The sequence below is a fragment of the Rhinoraja longicauda genome, chromosome 22 (genome assembly GCF_053455715.1).
Source record: "Rhinoraja longicauda isolate Sanriku21f chromosome 22, sRhiLon1.1, whole genome shotgun sequence".
Taxonomy (NCBI): Eukaryota; Metazoa; Chordata; class Chondrichthyes; order Rajiformes; family Arhynchobatidae; genus Rhinoraja; species Rhinoraja longicauda.
Genome location: NC_135974.1, coordinates 17,639,530 through 17,666,144, shown reverse-complemented (window position 1 = coordinate 17,666,144; position 26,615 = coordinate 17,639,530). Strand labels below are relative to the sequence as shown.

Here is a 26,615-nt window from a genome sequence, read left to right as displayed (position 1 = left end):
GAAACCTCAGTTGGAGAGCTCAGCCACCATCATATTTTTGCGAAGTTCTAGATCTGCAATATGATGGAAAGAAAGGTCAGTATGGGAAGAAGAGTTAAAACCAGATGATCCAGCAGGCATTGGCAGACTTGGATAGGCCTTGCCGAACACTTGCGCTCGCTTCATCAAGGTCTACTGGATCTCCCGTTTGCTAACCATTTTAGCTCGTCTTCCCATTCCCATACGAGCCTTTTTGTCTTGGAAGTGCCAGAGTGAAGCCACACTCAAACTGCAGGAAAAGCACCTCATATTCTGCTTGGCTAGCTTACAGTCCAACGGTATGAACATTGAATTTTCCAATTTTAGGTAAGTAACCAAACGCTCTCCCGTGAGCCCCACCTGGACTCATATGCATTTCTCCCATTTCATCTACATTCCTTCCTCTGACTTCACAATTCACAACTCTTCTATCCTAATCTCACACCTTTTGCCGTTTCATCTCTGGCATATGTCTAACTGTTTGCTTATCAACCCCACCCCACCCCCCCCTCACCTGTGTCCACCTATCACTTGCTTTGTCCTGACCTCTCCTCTCTTCTAACTTTCTTCCTCAACCTCGCCCCTCTCCGCCACAATCAGTCTGAAGAAGGGCCCAACCCGAAATGTCTCTTATCTATGTTCTCCAATTATACTGCCTGACCTGAGTTATTCCAGACTGTGTCTTTTTTTAAGGAAAACCATATTGTTGCATCTTCATTTTGGGCAATTCCTCCCAGAAATACATCAAAGTACTCAGATAGTCACAACTCTGAGCTGTTTTTATGTTAGAATTGGAGAGTATGCCAACAATTAATTAGTTTTGCAAACTAAACTACTTCAGATTGGCTTTTCTTTAGTAAATCTATGCATGAGATAATATGCAACTCTATAAAGCCCAGCAGAACTCCTTCCAATGTACCAGCAAATTACCTCTCTCTGCTGATCATGTTCCTTGTGTCCATTTTCTCCAGTATCATTTAAACATTATCGAGTTATTTTCTCATTATGTTATGGCTGTGATATTTCTTTCATTACAATAATGACAACCACTGCAAAGTACTTCAGAAGTCATGGAAGCTGCTTGGGAAGTGAATGCCTGCTTTTTGTTAAAATTGAAAGGCAGAATTGGCCTCAGAAAAATCAACAAAGCACCTATCAAGTCACTTTTGGTTTCCCTCGGTTAAAGGGTAGTATAATTCCGATTTTCTTGCTTTTGTAATGTCAGACCTTTCAGAAATTGTTGCTTCTTCCCAACAATGTTTGAACACTACAAACACCAACTAAACCACAAACTGTCTTGATTGCACTAGGGACTTAGGGCTTCTGTTTTGCACTGGTATTGTTTTGTTTTAATTTATTGAATTTAGTATTGTGTTATCTATGAGTACTGTTTTTACTGATTTGTTATGCTGTCGCAAGTAAGAATATCATTGTTTCGTTTTTGGTATACATGACAATTAAACACTTTTGACTTGAATATCGCCGGGTTTAAAATTGTCTTGTTGGAAAGCAGTTTGTGCAACAACCAATGCTTCCATTGCAAACTTTATTGCATACTTAATTACAAATTATTGTGTTCATCAGTTGTTCAGACATTGTCTTAGAAAAGGTCTACCTTGGGAGAAAAATAATGAGAGTGATGCTCTGGAGAGAAGAAGTGATTTTGAACAAATGAGAAGTGAGGGACATAATGTAATTGGTGAGTAATTGAAAATTTTATTTGGCAGATTACAAGTAGATTTGTTTTCTAATAGTTCATTGTTGAGAACTGAAGAATGTGCAGGAAATATTACTTAATCTTTAACTTGAGGTGGGATATGCTTTATATTTACATGAGTCCCATGGAAGGAATGAACAGACAACATTTTGGGTCAGGATCCTTGTACTTTCCTCAGACTAATTGTAGTAAGGGGGGGGGGGGGGGGGCAGGGGGCAGGGGTGGGTGGAGAAAATTGGAAAAGAGGTGGGGCCAGTACAAAGCCTGGAGAGGAAATGGGGGGTCTGCATGAGTCATTTTGTTGTAAGGCGTTTATCTTTTGAATATATACTGGGAAAAATACAGATTTTCTACCTTTATAATAAAATCTCTTCTCTGGCAGATGCAGACTTGACAGGTGCAGTTTAATCAAATGTTGTTCTAATCAAGAATTATATTTCACATAGTACAAGCAATCTGATTATATGGAAACCAAGAAGGAATACCACTAAAAAAGGAACAAAACGCTGGAGTAACTCAGTGGGTCAGGCAGCATCCCTGGAGAACATGGATAGGTGACGTTTGGGGCCAGGACCTTCTTTAAGAAAGAGAAAAAGACCCGGAACTGAGGAAGAGTCCAAGCGGGAGAGCCTCCCTTTGTAAATCACATGATTAGTGTTGACACCAGTGGGAATTTTACCACATCAAACTGAGGAAGCATATATTCTGCTTAAAACCTTCTTGCAAATCCTACCGAGAGACACACCCTTCAAGCCAGCAGCAGTCTTTTTTAGAACCATTAATAGCATTTAAAATCTTATCTACTGTAAAATCATAGATAATAATATTATTATTAGCTAAGTTGGCATGATGGGTTTTTAATCTGAACTTTTAGCTTAATATGTACTTCCAGCTATGCAGTTTATTAACAAAACCATTAACCCCCGCCCCCCCATGGCTCTCGATAATGTTATGATATAACAGCATAAAAGAAGATTTTTCAGTTGAGTGGTGCAACGGTAGAGTTGTTGCCTTGCAAAGCCAGAGACCTGGGTTCGATCCTGACTACAGGTCATAACTGTACGGAATTTATACATTCTCCCTGTGTCCTGCGTGGGTTTTCTCCGGGTGCTCCGTTTCTTCCCACACTCCAAAGACATACAGGTTTGTAGGCTAATCGGCTTGGTAAAATTGTAAATTGTCCCCAGTGTGTGTTGGATTGTGTTAGTGCGCGAGGAATGCTGGTTGGTATGGACTTGGTGGGCTGAAGGGCCAGTTTTTGTGCTGTATCTCTAAACTAAACTAAATGCATGATGTTGTAAAATTTTGAATTGATTAATATATTCCAAAATATATATGGTCTGTCGAAGCAAGTTCTGTTTTAAAACATCCTGTGTCTAACATACTTTTATGGGGTTTTTTCTTTCTCTTTTGGTGGGGTGTGATAAAGATTTGCCTATTATAGAGGAACTTTGTGTTATGCAAGAATCTATAAATGAATCCAGAAGGAGCAGCATTGAACATGGACCAATATCTGTACAGAAAATATACCAAGGCCAGGACAGTGCATCTGAAAAAAAAATCCATGAATTGGTAAGTGTCTGTAATGGCGGTTATTCCATTCCGTCAATTGTGCCATTCCACTTAATATTAGAGATCTTTTATTACTTCAAAAAGGGAGAACCTCTTAATGTTTTTATTATGGAGGTGTCATAATGTTCCAGCACAGTAACTGAAAGGAAACAAGTTGAGACAGTAGGTTAAAAATTTGGAAGTATTGAGTTGCTTGCAAAAGACTAGTGCAGAGGGATTTGAATTATAGCTTTTTCGAAAAACAATGCTTAAAAATCGTGATTCAGAAATTCTTTGTTGTTCTCAGTTACCTATTTTAAGATGTGCTCAAAACATTCTTTAAACATATTTCTGCCACAATTTGTGCAAATTGGTCAATGCACGAAAACCAACTGTGAGGAGTTTCCTAGAACCTAGTTTGCAGAAAGATTAAGAGTGGCGTGTTTGGATTGAGTAACATTAACCTTAAGAGGTATGAGATCAGCATTTCCCCATGCAAATCTTGAAATCGTAGTGTGAAAATCTCAGTCTTTCCTCCTTTTAAAGAAATATCACTGCAAGCATAGTCATGCCCAACTCATGTAATCTCTAAAGATTGTCAAAAGTAGTTTTCTGCTCAGCCCTGAACGTCAAGAAGTGCTTTCTCATCGTTTTGAAATCTCTCAGTTCTTGGGATGTGGTTCGCATTGATAATTGCCCATCACTGTGTGACTTCAAAAGGGAATTATGAAACTGTTTTAAGACTAGGGTGTGAGTATTTTATTATATTCAGTTGTTACAGATTCTCAAAGGTGTCCAATGCTGAGATTCTGACAGATTTTGCCAAAAGGTTACTATCTGATGTTTGATCTGATCTTCAGATAAATTTGGGACTTAAGTTAATTTTTTTAGGATGCCCTACGAAGTAAACCACATTCAACTCTGTTAAATAAGACTTTTTCTTCTGTAAATGGATGTTTTAGCAGAATGTTTTAGCAGACTAGGTTACTTGTGATGTATTGTGGAGGTGCTTATGCAATCCCCCACACAGTGAACCCAGTCTCGAACCGACCTCTTAGAATTTAATGAAGTAATCACTGAAGCATTTAGAAGCATATCTTTTGGATAACATGGAAAATTTTAACAGATGTTTTTTATTTTACTTTTAAACAGGAAAAATCAGATTCTGACTTAATGCAAGTGGATCTTCCTCTTGAGGAGTCATTAATTGTTCACCTTTCTGCCGGAGAAGAGAGAGGAAGTGAAGAAACTGAAATCGCAGAAGTGAGGAAAATGGAAATACATAAATAACAATAAAGAACCAATGTTTAAATTAGAAGGAAAATACGTAAATATTTAGAAAATACTCGTAGTTAAATGAAAATGCATGAAAGGAGAGCAGATACTTCAGATGGAAAGGACATTAGTTAGAAAGTACAAAGAAAGTCCAAATGTTGAAACATATTCAGGTTGGCAAGGTATTGCAAATGGTCTCCTTGAGACATTGGCAATGGAATCAGTCTGCATAAGAGTGATTTGAGAAAGAATGGAGAAATACTAAATTTGTAAATGATATTTAACCTGGAATTTTAAAAACACATTCAATAAAATTTGGGCAATGGCACAATGTGCACATGTAGTCTTTTGCCTAAGTCTCCAATGTGCATTCATCAAAATTGATTTATACAACCAAAGCATAGTTGTGCCAATGTAATCTTTAGTGAATTACACAGAATTAAAAATTACGCAAAAAAAGGTAAATGGGAAAAAGTTTTTCAGAGAATTGTTTTACCCAGAAAATGGGTGGAACCTGCAATGCAATGAAGGGTTAGTAGAGTCAGAGACTCTCACAACATTTCAGATGTATTATGTTCAGGCGGCAGGAATCAGATTAATTTAGCATCATGGACCAAAAACCTGATACTGTTCTGTATTGTTCTCTGCATCTAGATGTATCTTGAATCGCAAGGCATAGAAAGCTCTGGACCAAGTGCTCGTAAAGTTAGTAGTAGTTAGTGGTAAAGCTGATTAGCATGGACATGATGGGCCAAACGGACTGCTTCTTTGTGTATGACTCGATGATTCTAGAACATTATTCTTCAAGGATTTGATCCTGCAATGGGAAGGGCATGAATTTGTTGAATCTTCCTTATCTGTAATTGTTCTTTTAAATTAACTCAATAGATGTTGACAAGTTTGTCATTTAAAGCCCATCCCCATTTGCGTCAACAATATGTTGGGGGGCTTTTTTTAAAATTGTACATGGTTATTTTGACATAAAGTAGTAGCTTCCTTAGATGGTTGCGATGTAGGGCCAGACCTCATAAGGAAGGCAATATTATTAAAACATGTCTTGTAACATTCTAACATTTTAACAATTACATTCCATAATAAACCAAAAACCTATTTTTAATTCCAGAATACTGAATATGTTCCGGCTGCCGATAACTTGTTCTACATACGCCAGTAGATTAGTCAGTGGCCTTGCAATGATGGGTAGTGAAATTAGAGAAGGTGGTGAATTACAATGCTGCTGTTGGTGCTGAGGGCTCATAACATTTCATGGATGTCTAATTATTAACAACTGGATATGTTCTGAAATTATCCCACTTAGCATGACCATAGTCCCTCACAGTACAAGGAAGACAATCTCGGCGAGAAGACCTACAAGAAATATGTGATGGTCACTCCTACCAATACTCATCTGGAATGGATACATTGAGTGAAATCAAATATATGTAACCTTCCTATTGGTTCTCTTACCTCTAATCTTTCATTTGTTACCTTCTGGACTTAGCCACTAATGGTCTTATGGAGTCAATCTTGATAATAGACTTCGAATTTGCCCATCCAGAGCTCTTATTGTGGCTTCACTGCTCTTAATTTTTCTTCAAAAAACCTTAGTAAATGAGAGTGGGGGAAACAATATTTGGCTTGATGCCATGAGACTTACTGGAATCCAGTCTTTGTTTTACTGGAGTCCAGTCTTTGTTAAGGTTACTGCCTTCTAAATATATCACAACCCAGCTCCTTTGGTGCATTTGTCCTGCCATTGGGAAGGATATATTTGAGATCATGACAGAAGAATCGGGGATATTGGCTGAAATGTGTAATTTAATGAGGCTAGTTTGTGAGACATCAGTCCCAGATGTTAGTGAATAAGATGTTGGGCGTATTAACTACAAGGAGAGGTTGGACAGACATGGATTGTTTTCTCTGGAGCACCAGAGGTTGAGGAGAGAGATCTGATAGAAGTATATATGGGTAGAAATGTCAAAGACTGGAGGGTATAATTTTGAGATGATAGGGACAAAGTTTAAAGGAGGTCTGTGAGGCAAGTTTATTTTACACAGAGGTTGGTGAGTGCCTGGAACTCACCGGTGGTGGTGGTGGAAGCAGATACGACAGTGGTATTTAAGAGGCTTTTAGATAGGCGCATAGATATACAGCGAATGGAAGGATATGGATCATGTGCAGGCAGATGAGATTAGTTTACTTTGGCATCATGTTCGGCACAAACATTGTGGACCAGCAGGCCTGTTTCTGTGCAGTTCTGTTCTATACTCTAATTCTGCACACTCAAATGGACTGTGCCAACTTTGACAATTGACACTGCCAAATTATTTGTATTTGTTATAATGAATTGTGATTAATGGATTAAAATGTTAACGTTTTCTTTGATTTATTAAGCAGAAACAAAGTGGAGGAAGAGATCATGATTTTGAAGAGACTCGTAGCAACCAAAGAACCCAGCATCTTTGGCACAGCCTGCAGGTATATATTTATAGATAAAGTAATCTATCTTCTACTCTACATAATTAATTGAAACAATCCTGCTTTTCATGAGTGCTTTGTGACACTGACAGTAGTGAGGGAGTGAAGGAAAGTGTGTGATAAATATCCTATTTAGTGCAAATCCGGGAATGTCCTGCCCTGCAGAATCGATTGACATAAACTCCATTTTAAAATGGATCGTAAGACTTGCAACACCAAATTTGCAGATGACACAAAACTTGGCAGCATTGTGAACTGTGAAGTGGATAGTGATAAAATTACAACAGGATATAAAAAAAGGCTGATACAATAACCAAATGCATGGCAGATGAATTCAGTGCAGAAAAAAATGTAATGTTGGCCATTTTGGTAGGATGAATGAGAAGAAACAATATAGAATAAAGGATAGGCACAAAGTGCTGCAGTATCTAGTGGGTCGGGCAGCATCACTGGAGAGAAAGAATAGATGACATTTCAGGGTCGGAGCACTTCTTCAGACTGAAAGTAAGTAGTGGGGGGGAGGAAGAACTGGAGACGCAGAAAGACCAGGACATATCAGGGCCGGTAACAGATGACCTCAGGCAGGGTGATTCCCTGTCAGGCCAATTGCTGGAAAATTAATTGTCAACAAATCAACTGGACCAGCCACATAAAGCTGTGGCAAAAGAACAGGGCAGAAGCTGGATATTCTGTGCTGAGTGACTCAACTCCTAAAACCTCAAGAACCTGATGATTCTCACCATCTGCAAGGTACAATTCAAGAGTGCAATGAAATATTCTCCATCTGCCTGGATTAATTCAGCAACAACTTTCAAGAAACTCAACAGATCTAAATATATTGAATGTTCCTAAGGCCAGATATCAAGGCTTCCAGATGTCATCCTTAAGAATTTCTAGAGCACTCCTGCACATTTTTTTAAGTCCTATTTATCTGTTCCATGACAAACATAGACCTTATCCCCCTTTCAATCAGCCCCCGAACCGGCTTATGCATCATTTGTACCTTGTTACTTTTCATAATTTCACCATACTGGAAATTCAATTTAAATAGGTACTGATGCCTTTTGGAGCTTTTAATTTTAGACCATAAAAAGTTAGAGATATAAGTGAAGGAACAAGTATAAGTGTAATTTAGACTGATGAAGCCTGGTATGGGAAATAGTTTTAAGAAGCTTTGAGCAAAAAGAAATCAAAGTAGACCAACGTTCATTAAAATAAATATGAAGAATAAAAAACTGAAGGGGTCTGAAAAAATATTAGGAAAAACAAAGTGAAACAATTCTTAGAGATAAATTTGTATTGCCATTTTCCATCAAGAAGAAAACACAGGAATGGGTTTTGTATTGTTGACGTGATACATGGAATATTACGTATGTGGTAACAACACAGTAAGTCATGGTCCAAAATTTCCGTTTTTTGAAACAGAAAAAAAATAGCTTTGTTCAAACTATGTTTATGTTTATACTCTTCCAGACATAAGAAATATTCAGAATGGCGTTACAGGTTAGTAAGCTGGAATATTACATTGTCATTTATACTTATTCTCAGCTTCTACTTTTTTCATATTTGAAGAACGAGTTTTTGAAATTAAGACCATCAATCTGCGTTGACCCAGTTGTTCATTTTGATCCTATGACAGAATTGCCTGTTCCTGCACTTGTGAATTTACAGTGCTGTTCCAATTCCTGCAACTGGGCAAGGGAGGAGTGACACATGCTGGGTTCACTGAGAACACAGCCATTCAGTAGTGTAAGAAAATAACTGCAGATGCTGGTACAAATCGATTTATTCACAAAATGCTGGAGTAACTCAGCAGGTCGGGCAGCATCTCGGGAGAGAAGGAATGGGTGACGTTTCGGGTCAAGACCCTTCTTCAGACTGACATTCAGTAGTGTGACATTGCCACCAGCAGGAAACGTAATAACACTGCAGTTATTGTGATATTTGATGTGATTGGATATGTTGTAATTCTGTGATCCTTTTTGATCTATCAGATCAACAAAAAGCGTACTCATAAACTCAAAATTCACACAAAATCTCAGGCATTTACATAGTATTACGTTACAACAGTATACTCACTAAAATTTATTTTATATACTTTATCTTATCTATGGATAACATGCTGTCCTAACAACCTCACATTTAATCTTTGACTATTTCTAACCAGGTAATAGTTCTGAATAACAGAGGCCATCTGGCATCCTCCTGTGAAATTAAAAAATTTGAAGACCAAGTTTATTCCATGACAAGATGGAGGCAGACACACTCGGGGATGGTTGATGCATTGTCAGGCCCGCCTATCCATTTAGGGAGTGGAAACTTTTTCCATTGATGGAAAGGTGTGAGTTAATAATTAGAACCATCTTGCATACATGATTGCAGTGGCTCCGGGGAGATAAACAATAGTGCCAAATGTCAGTGATGGAGATGTCACTTTTCCATCAATGGAATCAAACTGGAACCAACTAAGTATTTCCATAATTTTCTGTTTTTATTTCAGTTTGACTAGGAGCAATTCTGTACTAGTGCACCCTAACTTCTTATGTTGCAGGGTTATTTCTAAAAGTGATTTTTAAGATACTTAGTTTCCAACAAAGTTAACAGATTCCAAGTTATAGTGTGTTGCACTTAAACAGCAGGAATCTGCAAATCCTCTTGGCATCCAACCTGTACTAAAGTCGCTTCAGTTTTCTGTGTCACAGCCTCAGGACAATCTGTTCTCCCCTTCTTTATTTCTTCCTCTGACAACCTTTAGGCAATTAAAATTCAACATATATTGTCACATCTTGAATTATGTTTGCAACCTGCTTCATTGCTGCATCCCTGGCCATTTGGGATGCAGCAATGGGATGTCAAATGGGATAGGCAAGGATGGAGTTAAAGGGAAAGAGAGTATAGGAAAAGTTAAGAAAGACTACAGAAATAACGGGACAGAAAGCTCACGAAGGGATAGGAGAGTATGGCCAAGTGTAATCGGTATCGATGTGAAAGGTGAGATGAGTAATGGATTAAAAGTATTACATATGAATGCGCGAAGTATAAGAAGTAAAGTGGATGAACTTGAGGCTCAGTTAGAGATTGGTAGATATGACATTGTGGGGATTACAGAGATGTGGCTGCATGAGGATCGGGACTGGGAACTGAACGTTCAGGGTTATAGGTCCTATAGCTCAGGGGTGACCGCGCTTTTGCGGTTGCAGCTCCTAGACTGTGGAACAGCATCCCTCTCCCCATCAGAACTGCCCCCTCCATCGACTCCTTTAAGTCCAGGCTCAAAACCTATATCTACTCCCTAGCGTTTGAGGCTCATTGAGGAGGCGTGCATCAACTGTTTGCGTGCTACTGTATGTTTCATTTTTTTCCTTAGTACCTAATCAGATGTACAGCACTTTGGTCAACGTGGGTTGTTTTTAAATGTGCTATACAAATAAAATTGACTTGACTTGACTTGACTATAGAAAGGACAGGCAGGTGGGCAGAGGAGGTGGGGTAGCGCTGTTGGAGAGGGATGAAATTCAGTCCCTTGCAAGGGGTGACATAGGGATTGATGATGTAGAGTCACTGTGGATAGCGTTGAAGAATTGTAAAGATAAGAAGACACTAATGGGAGTTATCTACCGGCCCCCAAACAGTAGCCCGGAAATAGGGTGTAAGTTGCAGCAAGAGTTAAAACTGGCATGTAACAAAGGTAATGCCACTATGGTTATGGGGGATTTCAATATGCAGGTAGACTGGGAAAATCAGGTTGGTTCTGGACCCCAAGAAAGGCAGTCTGTAGAGTGCCTACGAGATGGATTCTTAGAGCAGCTTGCACTGGAGCCTACCAGAGAGAAGGCAATTCTGGATTTAGTGTTGTACAATGAACCAGATTTAATAACTGATGGTCTGCATCCCAGGGTACTCAAGGAGGTGGCTCTAGAAATCGTGGACGGATTGGTGATCATTTTCTAATGTTCAATAGATTCAGGATCAATTCCTGTGGATTGGAGGGTAGCTAATGTTATCCCACGTTTCAAGAAAGGAGCGAGAGAGAAAACGGGGAATTACGGACCAGTTAGCCTGACATTTGTGGTGGGGAAGATGCTGGAATCAATTATTAAAGAGGTAGCAACGGCGCATTTGGATAGCAGTAAAAGGATTGGTCCAAGTCAGCATGGATTTATGAAGGGGAAATCCTGCTTGACTAATCTTCTGGAATTTTTTGAGGATGTGATAAGTAAAATGGATGAAAGAGAGCTAGTGGATGTAGTGTATCTAGACTTTCAGAAAGCCTTTGATAAGGTCCCACACGGGAGATTGGTGAGCAAAATTAGAGCACATGGTATTGGGGGTAGGGTATTCAACCCTTCCGAATTTGGCGGAAAGTTTCCCCTTATTTCATTTCTGCCATTCTGATTTCGCCTCACATTTTTCCGCAAAACAATCGGTAATTGCAATTTGTCAATTCGGCTGCTAGAGATCACTAGGGGTTCTGCGAGAAATCCCCCCACTCTGGAAGTCTCCCCGAAAATGTGGCACCTAGGCTGTGCAAGGCAGCCAATCTCGAACTCATCGGGACTTCCACGGCCGATCGGTGGGTTGAATTTGCAACCTGCGGCCGGGGTTCTGGAACTCCAGCCCAACTGGAGCCAGCACATCTTTCCCCATAGCCGAGTTCCTTGGCTGGCTGGATAAACCAGCAAAGCTCTGGAAATATTAAATTTAAGTGCAAGATTATATAACTAAATTAGTTAAAATAATAAAAATGTTATTAGTATACAGTGACATATTCACATTATTTTGTAATGTTCGTTTTTACTTTGAAATGCACTAAAAGAGGCTTGAAACGGGTAATGTTCCAATTTTTTGACCCCCCGCTGTACGCATCGCGCAAGTGCTCGGCTCTTTTCCTCTTTTTTTTACCTCACTCACATGCCTGAAAAGTATACTAATCATAGGGAATATATTTAGCGACGTCTATATGGCGCCAGTGTGAAACGGCCTTTAGTGGTCAGTGGAGAGGAGCTGTAAATGACAAATTTTTATGTAGGGGTTGCCTGAGACATGAAAATTATTTCAAGGGTTCCGCAAGGTTAAAAAGGTTGAGAAACGCTGTGCCAGATGGTATAGGAGTGATTGAAATTACCGACTGTTTTCGGATGGTCATTATCGATGCATTGTATTGCGATCCTTGTTAGCACGGTTACAGACTCGCCCTATGAAATCCTTCAAGTCGCATATATCAACTCTTTCTTCATAACTTAGTCATACATTTCATGACCATTGTTCTTTTATTCGATACCAAGAGAATTGGGATGTGTAAGGAAAAAGCAACATAGAAAAGACAAAACAAAACAATTTTTTCTTTGTGTTGCAGAAAGTATCCCTTTTCAATAATCTTTCTAAAAAAAGCAGAATATACTCATGATAGGCCTGACATTGTACATGTAGTCCAAGAACTACAGATTGTTGGAAATAATAGTCATTTTTCACACATGAATGGGTGCAATGCGTATGCTGAAAAGTTGCATTACACACGCCATATTATGAATTTTGAAGTGAAATTGTGAATTTTGGACATCAAAATTATGAATTTGTAAAATCAGATGTTGGGAGGTCTGGGTATTGACATGGATAGAGAATTGGTTGGCAGACAGGAAGCAAAGAGTAGAAATTAACGGGTCATTTTCAGAATGGCAGGCAGTGGCAGGTTGAGTGCCGCAAGGCTCAGTGCTGGGGCTGCAACTATTTACAATATATATTAATGATTTGGATGATGGAATTAGAAGTAACACTTAACAAGTTTGCAGATGACACAAAGCTGGGTGGCAGTGTGAACTGCGAAGAGGATGTTAGGAGGTTGCAGGATGACTTGGACAAGTTGAGTGAGTGGGCAGATGCATGGCAGATGCAGTATAATGTAGATAAATGTGAGGTTATCCACTTTGGCGGCAAAAACAAGGAGGCAGATTATTATCTCAATGGTGTCAGATTAGGTAAAGGGGAAGTGCAACGAAACCTGGGTGTCCTTGTACACCAGTCACTGAAAGTAAGCGTGCAGGTACAGCAAGCAGTGAAGAAAGCTAATGGCTTGTTGGCCTTCATAACGAGAGGATTTGCGTTTCGGAGCAAAGAGGGCCTTCTGCCGTTTTATAGGGCCCTAGTGAGACCACATCTGGAGTATTGTGTGCAGTTTTGGTCTCCTAATTTGAGGAAGGACATCCTTGCTATTGAGGCAGTGTAGCGAGGTTAATCCCTGGGATGGCGGGACGGTCATATGAGGAAAGATTGGAAAGACTGGGCTTGTATTCACTGGAGTTTAGAAGGATGAGAGAGGATCTTATAGAGATGTATAAAATTATAAAAGGACTGGACAAGCTAGATGCAGGAAAAATGTTCCCAATGTTGGGGGAGTCCAGAATCAGGGGCCACAGTCTAAGAATAATGGGGAGGCCATTTAAAACTGAGGCGAGAAGAAACATTTTCACCCAGAGAGTTGTGAATTTGTGGAATTCTCTGCCACAGAAGGCAGTGGAGGCCAATTCACTGGATGAATTTAAAAGAGAGTTAGGTAGAGCTCTATGGGCTAGTGGGATCAAGGGATATGGGGAGAAGACAGGCACAGGTTACTAATTGTGGATGATCAGCCACGATCATAATGAATGGTGGTGCTGGCTCAAAGGGCCAAATAGGCTCCTCCTGCACCGATTTTCTATGTTTCTCTGTTTCTATTTCCGTTTGGGTGTCTACATAAAAAGGTTGCAATCTGGCTTGTGTGGGTGGAATCATAATTCTCCACACACCATTTCAGATGCTATTCCAATACCACAAAATCCTTCAATGTATCAGTGTAACCTGAAGCTGATAGAATGTTGTTTGCTGGCAGATTCCCAACAATATGTGTGCTGCGTGAGAATTAGTCACACCTTATTAGGTTTACTTTGTCCTATATTGCAGTAGGAGTCATTTTGAGTGCACTAGCTGCTTACAGTTGTAATATATGAATAGTTGGCTGTTTAAATTAAACTGAGCCACATTTCTGACTTATTTTGCTTTCTTCTTCATTTGTTAGCCATTAGCTCATTATGGTAAGCCTAGAACTGAGGGATACTAATGCCATTTTCTGAAACCAATATACTATGCCCTATTTGTTGTAATGTGAGAATAACCTGCTACACATCAAGGCATTTCCATATCTACATTTGTCAGCCTTTCTTTGGTCATGGCTTGATGAACATTCTCAGATATAAAATCAATAAAGTTCAACTACGACAGGAAGCTGATAGGATGCCAGATTCACAAACTCACCACAGTGAAACAGAAATGGCCAAAAATGTTACTAAGTATACAGTAATAATTGCATTTAATGTAAACTTAAACAGAAAAATATCCCAAAAGGTAGTTTATACAAGTGTTATCCATATAAAATTTGGCACCAAATTACATATTGAGAATATTACAATGGATTGTCAAAAAGATAATTGAGGAGCATCTTAAAAGAGGAAGAAGAGGTTCAGGGAAGGAAAGAGCTCAAAACCTCAGCAGCTGAAGACAATGGTGGAACAATATAATTTGAGGGCGCAGGGCAGAATTGGCGCACCAGGATCTGAGTATTAGAGGGCTAAAGATGTTACAGAAAAAGGGGGAGATGAGCCCATGGGGGAAGAATTTAAAAATGGGTATAGTTCAGCCATTGTATATTAGCTAGTACATGTGTGTTTGGTGACTGAGACTGCAAGTTAAAGTGTAGGCATATGAATTTTAGGTGAACTGAAATTGAGAGAATAAAGATGGGATCTTGGTCAGGACAACAATGCAAGTACACTTCATTCTAGTTGACTTGTTCCACAAAACCCTTGTGTCATAATGTTACACTCTTGTACAGTCATAGCGATACAGTATGGAAACAAGCCCTTGGTTCAATTTGTCCATGCCGACCAAGATGCCCCATCTAAGGTAGTGCTATTTGCTTGTGTTGGACCATCTCCCTCCAAATCTTTCCGATCCATGTATCTGTCCAAGTGTCTTTTAAATGCTGTTCTAGTACCTGCCTCAAATACCTCTTCCGACAGCTAATTCCATATACCCACCCATCTAAGTGAATAAGTTGCCACTCAGATTTCTATTAAATCTTGCCCCTCTCATCTTAAACCTAGGTCCTCTGGTTTTTGATTCTGTTACCCTGGGTAAAAGACTCCTATTATTCCTTTAATTTTGTACACCTCTATAGGTTCTCAGCCTTCTGTGCTCCAACGAATAAAGTCCTAGCCTGCCCAACCTCTCCCTAAAGCTCAAGCCCTCGTGTCCAAGCAGCATCCTTGTAAATCCTCTCAGCCCCCTCCCTTTTGATTGTATCTTGCACTTTTAGTGTTACCCCTTTACTTATGATTTCAGAGCTGTCATTAACAAATTGTTTTTCTTGTTTGTAGCGGATCCATCTCAGAACAGGTGAAAGGACCTTCAGTATTCTGGAGCTGTGTCGGAATAACAATCGTAAACAGGCTGCTACAAAATTCTATAGCCTCTTGATGCTCAAGAAGCAGCTAGTGCTTAAACTCACCCAAAGTGAACCCTTCAGTGACATCATTGCAACCACTGGAGAATTGTTTAACCTCTGATTACTCAATAATACTTCTTTCTCTTCTAAAATATTCTTAATTGCAAGTATTTTTTTACCTTCCAATGCTGAATAATTAATGTTGAATAATTACAGTATATCATTTATCCACATCCCCAGTCAAATGTTGTACAATAAATTATTTTTTATATTTCTCATATCAGACACTTCAGTAATCTTCTTGAGGGCTCCTTCCAGGACTAAAGGAAAGTTTAACATTGCTACAAGGAAAATTTAAACAATCCACATAATTGTTTAAAAACACGTTTAAATTTTCATTGAATTCTGCTGACATGCAAAAGATTCCATGTTCATTCACTGGTTCAGTAATTCATTAGCAACATTCACTTTTAATTACCTAAATGTAGCTTAACATGAGAAATTAATTTACAAGTTGGGCTTTGAAATCAGATCAGCCTGAAACATAAGAGTGCCCCCTGGGTTAGTGGCAATGATGTTAGCAATTAAACAAAATGGGTATTTTGATCCAGGAATGTCCTGTTTGCTTCATTTGACCATCTTCATCAAGTCATCTCTACGACTGTTGGAACAGAATTGGCCTGCGCCAATTCAAGAAAATTAGGCCAAGTGTGCAGACACAATTCAGTCTTCCCTGTTTACCTGTGACCCAGTAATCCCAAAGCAAGATTTAGTTGATCCACCTACTTTGTTGGCTGCAGAAAATGCTAGAAATGGAAACAGGATAAAGCCTTATGACCTTTCAACTACTGTATGTTCCACCACTGAATAAAAATGGCCAAACTTGTACCTCAGCCTGAGTATTCAACCCAATCTTACATCCCTTGATTTCCTGAATGGCTAAAAGTCTAAACAATTTCCATTTTAAATAAAGGCAATGATAAGATGGAGCCTTAAGGGATAGAGAATTCCAGTTTCACAACAGTTTAAGTACATTTAAATTCATCTTATTCTTAAATGGCTGATCCACTCATACAGCTTGATACATGGTAAATGATTAATTTCAACCACAAACATTATAAAGGTTTGTTTTAAAGTTTTATATCTCGACTGCATTTTTTTTCTAAACTATAGTGGTTGTATTTTTTACAAGAGGTTAATTTACTACACATTGTTTTTCTGCTTGTCACAATCAATTATTTTGACTGGGTTCTCTTTGAAAGAACATCATTATCTTTTGGCAAGAAATACTACAAATGTATCTGTATTTGCTTCTATTGTTGAATGGTGAGCAATTGTTTCAAGCTCTTTGGAGCTGTGTTTTTTGCTGTACTAATTTAGCCTTTTCATGTAAATAAACACATTTGAAGACATTTGAAAACCGTGGGCTGGCAAGCATTGCATTATGCAGCTGTCTTAATTGGAGTAATTACTTTTTTGACAAGCCAAGAAATGTGCTTTGATTCAGAAAACATAGTAATAGTTAGACTCGCAGAGAATGTTGGAACTGGACAGCAAGTCAGGCCATATCAGCAGGGAGAGAACCAGAGTTGATGCTGTGGAGCAAGGACTTCACCAGAACTAGAAAAATGAGAAAAGCATGGTTCAAGTTGCAGAGGAGGAGGTGGAGAAGATATATCTGTGAAGGTGCAGACCCAAGTTGTCAAGGTGACAATTACTTTTAACAATTGGAACAAAATAGTCCAGAAACACATTGAAACAAAGATACAGCCATATCTGGGGAAATAAATGGGTTTATGTGACATGGTTAAATTCATTATTAAGTTCTTGAGGGTTGTAATGTGCCAAGTCAGAAGATGAGACGGTTTCCAGAGTTTACACTGGACTTCATTGAAGTAATATAGGAGGCTGGAGATGCGTCTGCGAGGGATTGAGAATTAAAGTGACAGGTGACTGGATTCTTGGACGCCCCTGAGAGTTGTATGGAAGTGTTCTGCAAATAGGTAATTCCATCTGCACTTGGTTTCTGAAATGTAAAGGAGACCCTACTGTGAGCACTAAACGCATTAAACTAAATTTGAGGAATTACTGAGAGATAAAAGGGCAAGTGGTGCTTTACCCTTGGTTGCATAGGACTTAATACTGAGTTAAAAAATGCATCTACAGTAAAAAAAAATTTTTAAAGATAGACAAAGTACGGAGCAACTCAGCGGATCAGGCAGCATCTCTGGAGAAAAAGGATGGGATCCTTCTTCAGACTGAGTTTTTTTTTACAGATATGACAGCATCTTTGATTCAATATCTTATGCTTCAATTTGTTACGGCATTATTTGTTCCAATTGCCATTTTTTAAAGTGTGACCTTGACATCAATGGTCTGTAGCCTAGCACAGACATCTCTGTTCTCTCTCCCTCCCTCTGCAACTCAGCCCACTTGGCTTATCACTTATCCACCTCTGATGAAGCATCGGCAAACCTGAGTCATTGTCTCTGTTTCTCTGCATGGATGTTCCAAGAGTCCTTCAGAATTCTCTGCTTTTAATTTAGATTTTCAGTCTACAAGTTTTTTCCTGGTTCTGGAAAAAATGCACATGCACAATTTTGTCAAACACTAATTTTATTTCCTGCTATAAAAAAATTAAACAGTTGAAATATTTTTATATTCAGTATCAGAATCTAAACATATTGAACGGTATAGAAACTATAGCTACTGTGCATCAGCAGAGGAGGACATGAAATTTTGGGTGATTGATGGAGTGGCAGTTAATTGAGCTACTTTGCCCTGGAAGGGTATGAGAATTCTTAGTTTTGCATTTATCCAGGGAAGTAGAGAATATTCCACTGCATTCTTGATTTGTGCCTTGCAAATGATGGAAAGATATTGAGGTGACTGGGGGCTAATCACTTGTCAACAGAGTACCTAGCCTCTAACCTGATTTTGACATCACAGTATTTAGGTGGCTGGTCTATTTAAATTTCTAATCAATGGTGACCCCATGGATATTGATGGGAGGTTGTTGGAGATGAAAATATAAACGGTAGATGGTTAGATTCTCTCATAATGGGAATGGCTGCAAAGTTTAACTAACTTGTTCCAACTCAAAGCATTTCCAATAGCTTTGTCCCCCCATGGAATCCTGATTCTCATTGTGGGGCGATTATTTGAGGAAATATTGAACTTTGCACATTCTAGAATGAGTGAAAATAGTGCAGATTTCTTGATCTCTCCATATCAATGAAAAATACTTGCTAACATCATATCTGACAGTTCCAATGCATCAGAATAATAGATCAGCACAATAGAAAGGATATGTTATTTAAGTTTGACTTTTTCACCTACACCTTTTCCAGACCTGATATGTGGGAGCTAAGCATATTATCAACACACTGCCGTTGGCAAAGAAGCTATTACTCTCACATATCTGACTGAAACTCAGAGAGGAGACATGTTCCATGCAACAATTTGATTATCTACTGTTCACCCAAGTTTAGATGTTGCCTTCCCCTAAAGTACTTTGATGAGATATAATAGGATTAAATTTAGAAACGGCTCTCAAAATTGCAGAACTAATAATTGGACTTTAACCCCGACAGGTCTGGCATCACTAATAGGGATTTTCTCAATATGGACTAGTCACTAAATAAATCACAGTAGGCTCTGTTAGTGGCAATTAAAGGTTATTAATATATTTATTCTATATGCTCATTTTGATAATCAGGAGTAATAGAAATGAAGTGAAACAAAAATCAAATTCTGCCATACATGCTTGAACGGCATCATGCTGCCTCACATTTTTATCTTTGTAATTATCAATATACTTAAGATCATTGGAGATCAATTATCAATATACTTAAGATCATCAAGAGACTTAAGATGCTAAAATCTTGAACAAAAAACAAACTGCAGGAGGAACTCAGTGGGTCTGATAGCATCTGTGGAGGGAAATAGACAATGTAGCAATGTATCTTGAGACTGATGTAGCATAGAGGAGATAGCTGGTAGAAAAATGGGAAGCGGAATTGAAGTGGCTTACAACCAGGCAATGCAGTTGCTATTGTGGACAGTGCAAGTCTGCACTTGGTTTCACCAATGTGGAGGAGGCCACATCAGGAGCACCAAATGCAATGCACAAGGTTGGAGGTGGTGCTCTGTCTCACCTGTAAAGACTGTTTGGGTTACTAAATGAAAGTGAGAGAGGAGGTGCAAGGACTGTTGTTGCATCTCCTGCAGTTGCAGGGGGAAGTGCCTGGAGAGAAGGAGGGATGGTGGGTGATGTGGAATAAGTGAACCAAAGAATCAAACTGGATGCTGCAGAAGGAGATGGAGAACGGTGGTGGGATCACATTGAAGCTGACAGATATGTCGGTGAATGACGTGTTTGATGCGGAGGCTGATTAAGTGACCAGGGGAAAGACAGGGAACTATATCCGTCCCATCTGGGTGTAGGGGGGAGCTCCTTCCCTTGTCTAGTCCATTCCCACCAACCTCCAAGACCACCACACACACACTGAACCACTTCAATAATTTACAATTCCTTGGCCACCACCACCTCATCTTTGCCATGGACGCCCAGTCCCTTTTTACTTCCATTCCCAGACCAGGAAGGCATCAGGGTTCTCCACTTCTACCTAGAACAGTTCCAATGAGTTCCCCTCCACTGACACTCTCTTCTTCTGGCAGAACATCCACACCCACAAAACCTTTTTTTTGATTCATGTAAATTTCAAGTCAAAGGTGTAGCCAAGGCTATCTCTTTGTTGAATGGTAAACTGACACTGGTAAAAGATCAGCCATGAATGGTGAAGCAGGGATGAAAGCCCTACTGGTCATGTCATAGAGTGTGGAAACAGGCCCTTCGGCCCACCTTGCCCACACGAACCAACCTTTCCCATCTACACTAGTCCCACCTGCCTGCGTTTGGCCCTTATCCCTCTAAACCTGTTCAATCCATGTATCTGTCTAAATGTTTCTTAAACGTGAAAGTACCTGCCACAACAACCTCCTCCGGCAGCTCGTTACATACACCCGTCACCCTTTGTGTGAAAACATACCCCTCAGGTTCCTATTAAATCTTTCCTTCCTCACCTTGAACCTATGTCCTCTGGTTCTCGATTCCCCTACTCTAGAAATCTGGTCTACCCTTGATTTCAGTTTTTTAAATATTCTTAAGATAGATTGGTGTGTCATTCGAAAGGAAATCTGCAGCTTCCTTTAAAGTGGCTATCAAATTTGGCAAGCAATTCTTGAAGGCAGACACTGAACTGGTAAGAGGGTTACTGGTGCTCTCTACAATTGTATAAGAGAATGACTTAACTGGTTACAAATTACACTTTAAACAGACATGTTGTTATAAAACATTCATGATCTCAATGAATAGCAGAACAAGTTCAAGGTACAAAACCTACCTTGGTACAAGTGACAATAATAAACCTAAACCTAAAATGGTCTACTCCTGCTTATGTATAACAGTCAATCCAGTTGCAAGTTACTGCAGCCAAATTCTATTGAACAACCTATCTGATGAAGAGTTGTTGCCCAGAAACATTACCAGTTTCTTCCTCCACAGACTTGCTGAGTGTTTCCAGCATTCTCTGCTGTTTCTAACATACAAACTTCACATCCAGTAGCACTAAAACATGCTTCCTCTCACTAAATGTGACTGCACCTGTTTGGCAAGCCAGCCATGGCTTCCCAGTGATAACGTCTGTGTTCCACTTTAAAAGTGCTTTGGTAATGAAGTCCACCTCCAGAACACCTCATAGCTGAATACAAACTTTCAGCAATAATGTTGACTTTGAAACTGCACAACAAACTATTCAGTTTTAAGAACTGCTGAAGGAATACTTTCACCACAAGGCTCAGGGAAGTGGTTTGCTTTGAATTGAACAGCTTTGAATTTCTAAACAAGTTTCCATCCCTCCCTTGCCATTCCTAACTTGTAAATGAAATAAGAAGAGTAGTTGTTAATTCAACCTCTTGAGCGTGATCTGCCATTAAATGAGATCATGGCTGATGTATATTCTAACTCCATTAATCTGCCTTGGCTCAATGCCCCTAATGTGGTACTTAGTGGAACTACTAATGTCATTTAAAATGATGAATTATGATTAATATTTTAACATGTATGTGCTATTTCTTTTAATGGTAAAGAACTCATTCAACTCCCACCCTGGTTGGATGAAATGTTTTCTAACATGTCTCTTGAGTCACCTCCTCTGAGGATGAAACTCACAGTGCTTGACCGACCCCCCTCTCCTCGCCATCTGACAAAGCTGCCAATCAACCCCTTCAACTGGATTCACCTTTCATTTGCCAGCTCTTGCCCTATTTCTTTCCTTCACCTCTCCTCACTCTACATATTCTCCCCTCAACTCCATCAGTTCGAAGAAATAGCTTCTTAAATGTCACTATCGTATCTGCCTCCACCACCACCCCTGCCACAGACGGCTGTGGAGACCGTCAATGGATATTTTTAAGGCCGAGATTGACAGATTCTTGATTACTAAGTGGCTTCAGGAGTTATGGGGAGAAGGCAGGAGAATGGGGTTGAGAGGGAAAGATAGTTCAGCCATGATTGAATGGCGGAGTTGACTTGATGGGCCAAATGGCCAAATTCTGCTCCTAGAACCTATGAACCACTCCTGGCAGTGTATTCCAGGCACCCACCACTCTGTGTAAAAAACTTGTCCCGCATATCTCCTTTAAGCTTTGCCCCTCTCACCTTAAAACTATGCACTCTAGTCTTTGACATTTCCAACCTGGGACATAAAGGTTCTGACTGTCTAGCCGATCTATGTCTACCTGAATTGACATCTGCCTATTTCCTTCCATAGATGTTGCCTGACCCACCGAGTTCTTCCAGCACTTTGTTTTGCTCCAGATTTCAGCATCTGCAGTTTCTGCAGTGCTTTGTCACTTTTGTCCTCAACATGCTTTGTTAACCACATTATCCTTCTCTAAATCTTCAGTTGATTCTCCAACCAAATAGAGATTGCTCAATTGCTTCCTCTCTTGTTTATCAGATCACTTTGGCAATGGCTTCTGCCCCTCTCCTGAATGTTCAGATGACTCACTCACCTATGTGCTGTATTTTATCAGTATTATCTACAGGCTTAATTCTAGGGGCTGGTGTAACACGTTTCCACTGGCCCCGGAGTCCGCAACTCTGTGTGTGCTTTTAGAAACCTGTCTACGAGATCTCTAATAAACTAACAGGTAAAGTCTGTGCCGTCTCTGATTATTGTCAACCAACTGACCGCGAACGTGAACTCGACACGTACATGCCATCTATCACCCTATCTTCGCATTATCTCCCTCAATCTTTTTTGTTGGAAAATTTGGAAAATATCCTGTCATGGTTGACCCACGGTTTCTTCAAACGTTTGATATTGGGATGCCAATATTCTCAGCCACTCCCACGCTTTCCCTCCACATCAGTTCCGCCATGTTCTTCAACTAATAATCCCTGACTGAAGCAAACTCATAACATAAAACAGTGCAGCACAAGAATAGGCTCTTTGGCCTACAATGTCCACATTGAACATGATGCCAATTTAAATCTCCTCTGCCTGCATGCGATTAATATCCCTTCATTCCATGCTATCCATGTGTCAATCTAATAGCCTCTTCAATGCTACTATCGTATTTTCCTCCATCACCACCTCTGGAGTGTGTTCCAGGCACCCGCCACTCTCAGTGTGAAAAGAAACGCCCTTTAAACTTTGCTGCTCTCACCTTAAAGCTATGCCCTCTAGTCTGATATTTCCACCCAGCGGGAAAAAATCACGTTCTACCCTATCTATGTCTCTGTCTACCTATCTATGCTCGTGACTGCTATGGTCCTTTTAGTTAATACAAACAGAGTTGGGGGGTGGACAAAGCCTATCTTCCCCCTTCACTCTACCTATTGTTTTGAGTGTGACCTGATTGTATTGGTATACTATTATAAAATTTGATTGGATAGTATACAAATAAAGTTTGTTACTGTAACTCAGTACACATGAAAAAATAAACTGAAAGTGATGTGGATGGAGGTGAGGGGGTTGAATGGCAGATGGGTGAAGTAAATGACAAAGGCTAACAGTGAAAAGGGGACAGAAGGGTGTCAGATAATGAGAGAAGAGTTAGAGTGAAATGTAACGATGGAGGGAGGGAGGGATATGGGTGCAAGGGGCCAAAATGTGGGATGAAAGGGATTTGGGGGAAGAGTAGGAAGTAGAGGAAAGGAGCAAGTGAAATGTTCAAGAAATCTAGTCTGTGGAAACAGAAACTCCAGATGCTGGTTTACAAAAAAAAAAAAAATTGTTGGAGTAACTCAGCGGGTCAGGCAACATCTCTGGAGAACGTGGATAGGTGATGTTCCGGGTTAGGACCTTTTTTCAGACTAATCTGGTTTATAGATTAGAACTCAACAGAGGAGGACATATGAGTTAATTAAGGGGGGGGGGGAGAATGAAAGAAAGCTTGCGGGGAATATAAAAACTGACTGCAAAAGTTTCTTTAGGTATGTAAAAAGGAAAAGATTAGTGAAGCCGAATGTAGGTCCCTTATAGTCAGAGACAGGTGAATTTATAATGGGAAACTGGGAAATGGCAGAACAGTTAAACGAGTACTTTGGTTCTGTCTTCACTAAGGAAGACACAAACAATCTTCCGGAAATACTAGGGGACCGAGGATCTAGTGGGAGGGAGGAACTGAAAGGAATCCACATTAGTTAGAAAATGGTGTTAGGTAAACTGTTGGGGCTGAAGGCAGATAAATCCCCAGGGCCTGATGGTCTGCATCCCAGAGTACTCAAGGAGGTGGCCCTAGAAATCATGGATGCATTGGTGATCATTTTACAATGTTCGCTCGACTCTGGGTCAGTTCCTGTGGACTGGAGTGTCGCCAATGTAACTCCACTTTTTAAGAAAGGAGGGAGAGAGAAAACGGGGAATTATAGACCAGTTAGCCTTGCATCGGGAATGGGGAAGATGCTGGAGTCAATTATTAAAGATGTTATAGCAGTGCATTTGGAAAGCAGTGACTGGATCGGTCAAAGTCAGCATGGATTTATGCTTGACTAATCTTGACTAATCTTCTGGAATTTTTTGAGGATGTAACAGGTAGAATGGATGTGGATGTGGTGTACCTGTGGACTTTCAAAAAGCCTTTGACAAGGTCCCACACAAGAGATCAGTGTGCAAAATTAGAGCACATGGTATTGGGGGTAGGGTATTGACATGGATAGAGAACTGGTTGGCAGACAGGAAGCAAGGAGTAGGGATTAACGGGTCCCTTTCAGAAAGGCAGGCAGTGACTAGTGGGATGCCGCAAGGCTCGGTGCTGGTACCCCAGTTGTTTACAATATATATTAACAATTTAGATGAGGGAATTAAATGTAACATCTCTAAGTTTGCAGATGACACAAAGCTGAGCTGTGAGGAGGATGCTATGAGGTTGCAGAGTGACGTGGATAGGTTGGGTTAGTGGGCAGATGCATGGCAGGTGCAGCATAATGTGGGTAAATGTAAGGTTATCCACTTTGATGGCAAGAACAGGAAGGCAGATTATTATCTGAATGGTGTCAGATTAGGAGAAGGGGAGGTGCAACAAGACCTGGTGTGCTTGTACATCAGTCACTGAAAGTAAGCATGCAGGTACAGGAGGCAGTGAAGAAAGCTAATGGCATGTTGGCTTTCATTGCGAGAGGATTTGAGTTTGGGAGCAAGGAGGTCCTACTGCAGTTGTACAGGGCCCTGGTGAGACTGCATCTGGAGTATTGTGTACAATTATTGTCTCCTAATTTGAGGAAGGACATTATTGCTATTGAGTGAGTGCAACGAAGGTTCACAAGGTTAATTCCTGGGATAACGGGACTAGGATTGCCCACTGTCCCGTATTAGCTTGGACATCCCGTATATTGGGCTAAATTAGTTTGTCCCGTACAGGACCGCCCTTGTCCCGTGGTAGTAGGGTTGCCAAATTCCTCACTCCCAAATAACGGACAATGGGTGACGTCACCACCCCACGCCCCACGTGACCTCACCCAGCCAGTGGCCACGTGCTCCACCAATGGCGGCCACCCGAGCTGGGAGGCAGGATGCTATGCAACCTCCATAAGGCGGCGCCCGGGCCTCCTTACCTAGACTGTCCAGAGCTAAAATGTCGGAAACCTAGAGTGTCGGGACCTACTGCGTTGCGGCCCACAGTGTCGGGGCCGACAGTGTCCGGGCCTACACGCCCCCTGTGCTTAATACGGTATTATGCCGCTGGCTGGGTGAGGTCACGTGGGACGCAGCTGGGTGAGATCACGTGGGGGGGGGGGGGGTGGGCAGTGACGTCACCTTGTCCCGTATTTGGGAGTGAGGAAGTTGGCAACCCTAGGTGGGATTGACATATGATGAAAGAAAGGGTTGACAGGGCTTGTATTCGCTAGAACTTAAAAGGGTGAGAGGGGATTTTGTAGAAACATTTAAAATTCTTAAAGGATTGGACAGGGTAGATGCAGGAAAAATGTTCCTGATGTTGGGGAGTCCAGAACCAGGGGTCACAGTTTAAGAATAAGGGGTAGGCCATTTAGGACTGAGATGAGGAAAAACATTTTCACCCAGAGAGTTGTGAATCTGTGGAATTCTCTGCCACATAAGGCAGTGGGGTCCAATTCACTGAATGTTTTCAATAGAGAGTTAGAGTTAGCTCTTAGGGCTAAGGGAATTGAGGGATATGGGGAAAAGAGCCGGAACGGGGTACTGATTTTGGATGATCAGCCATGATCATGTTGAATGGCGGTGCTGGCTCGAAGGGCCGAATGGCCTACTCCTGCCCCTATTTTCTATGTTTCTATTTTTCTAATCAGTCCCGAATAGAGTTACCAGCCCAGTCCCCACCCACCATTGTCTCATCTTGAATTTCTCCTCTCAGTTCTCTTCTCCCATCCCCCCTCCTGTCCCTAATCTCCCCCTCCCCTTCTAATTTACTTCCCACGCTTTGACCATCCCTCACAGCACCCCTCCTCCCTCTCTCCTACCCTCACAGGGCCAAGGCTGGTGGTGACTCTCCGGTTGTGTACTGACGGGGTCTCTCTCACTCTCACTCTCTCTCTCCCCCTTTTTATATCTG

At 40.6% G+C, this 26,615-nt stretch overlaps 1 protein-coding gene across 1 annotated transcript in view; it reads left to right on the top strand.

Annotated features, from left to right (window-relative positions):
- LOC144604445 (double-strand-break repair protein rad21 homolog) overlaps positions 1-16,659 on the top strand; it is a 73,118-nt gene extending 56,459 nt beyond the window's left edge. Inside the window, exons 10-14 of the mRNA XM_078418874.1 lie at positions 1,603-1,717; positions 3,165-3,307; positions 4,439-4,549; positions 6,956-7,039; positions 15,448-16,659. Of these exons, the coding sequence (XP_078275000.1) occupies positions 1,603-1,717; positions 3,165-3,307; positions 4,439-4,549; positions 6,956-7,039; positions 15,448-15,636 (642 nt within the window). The 3' untranslated portion in view covers positions 15,637-16,659. The remainder of the gene's footprint in view (positions 1-1,602; positions 1,718-3,164; positions 3,308-4,438; positions 4,550-6,955; positions 7,040-15,447) is intronic.
- Positions 16,660-26,615: the final 9,956 nt, after the last annotated feature.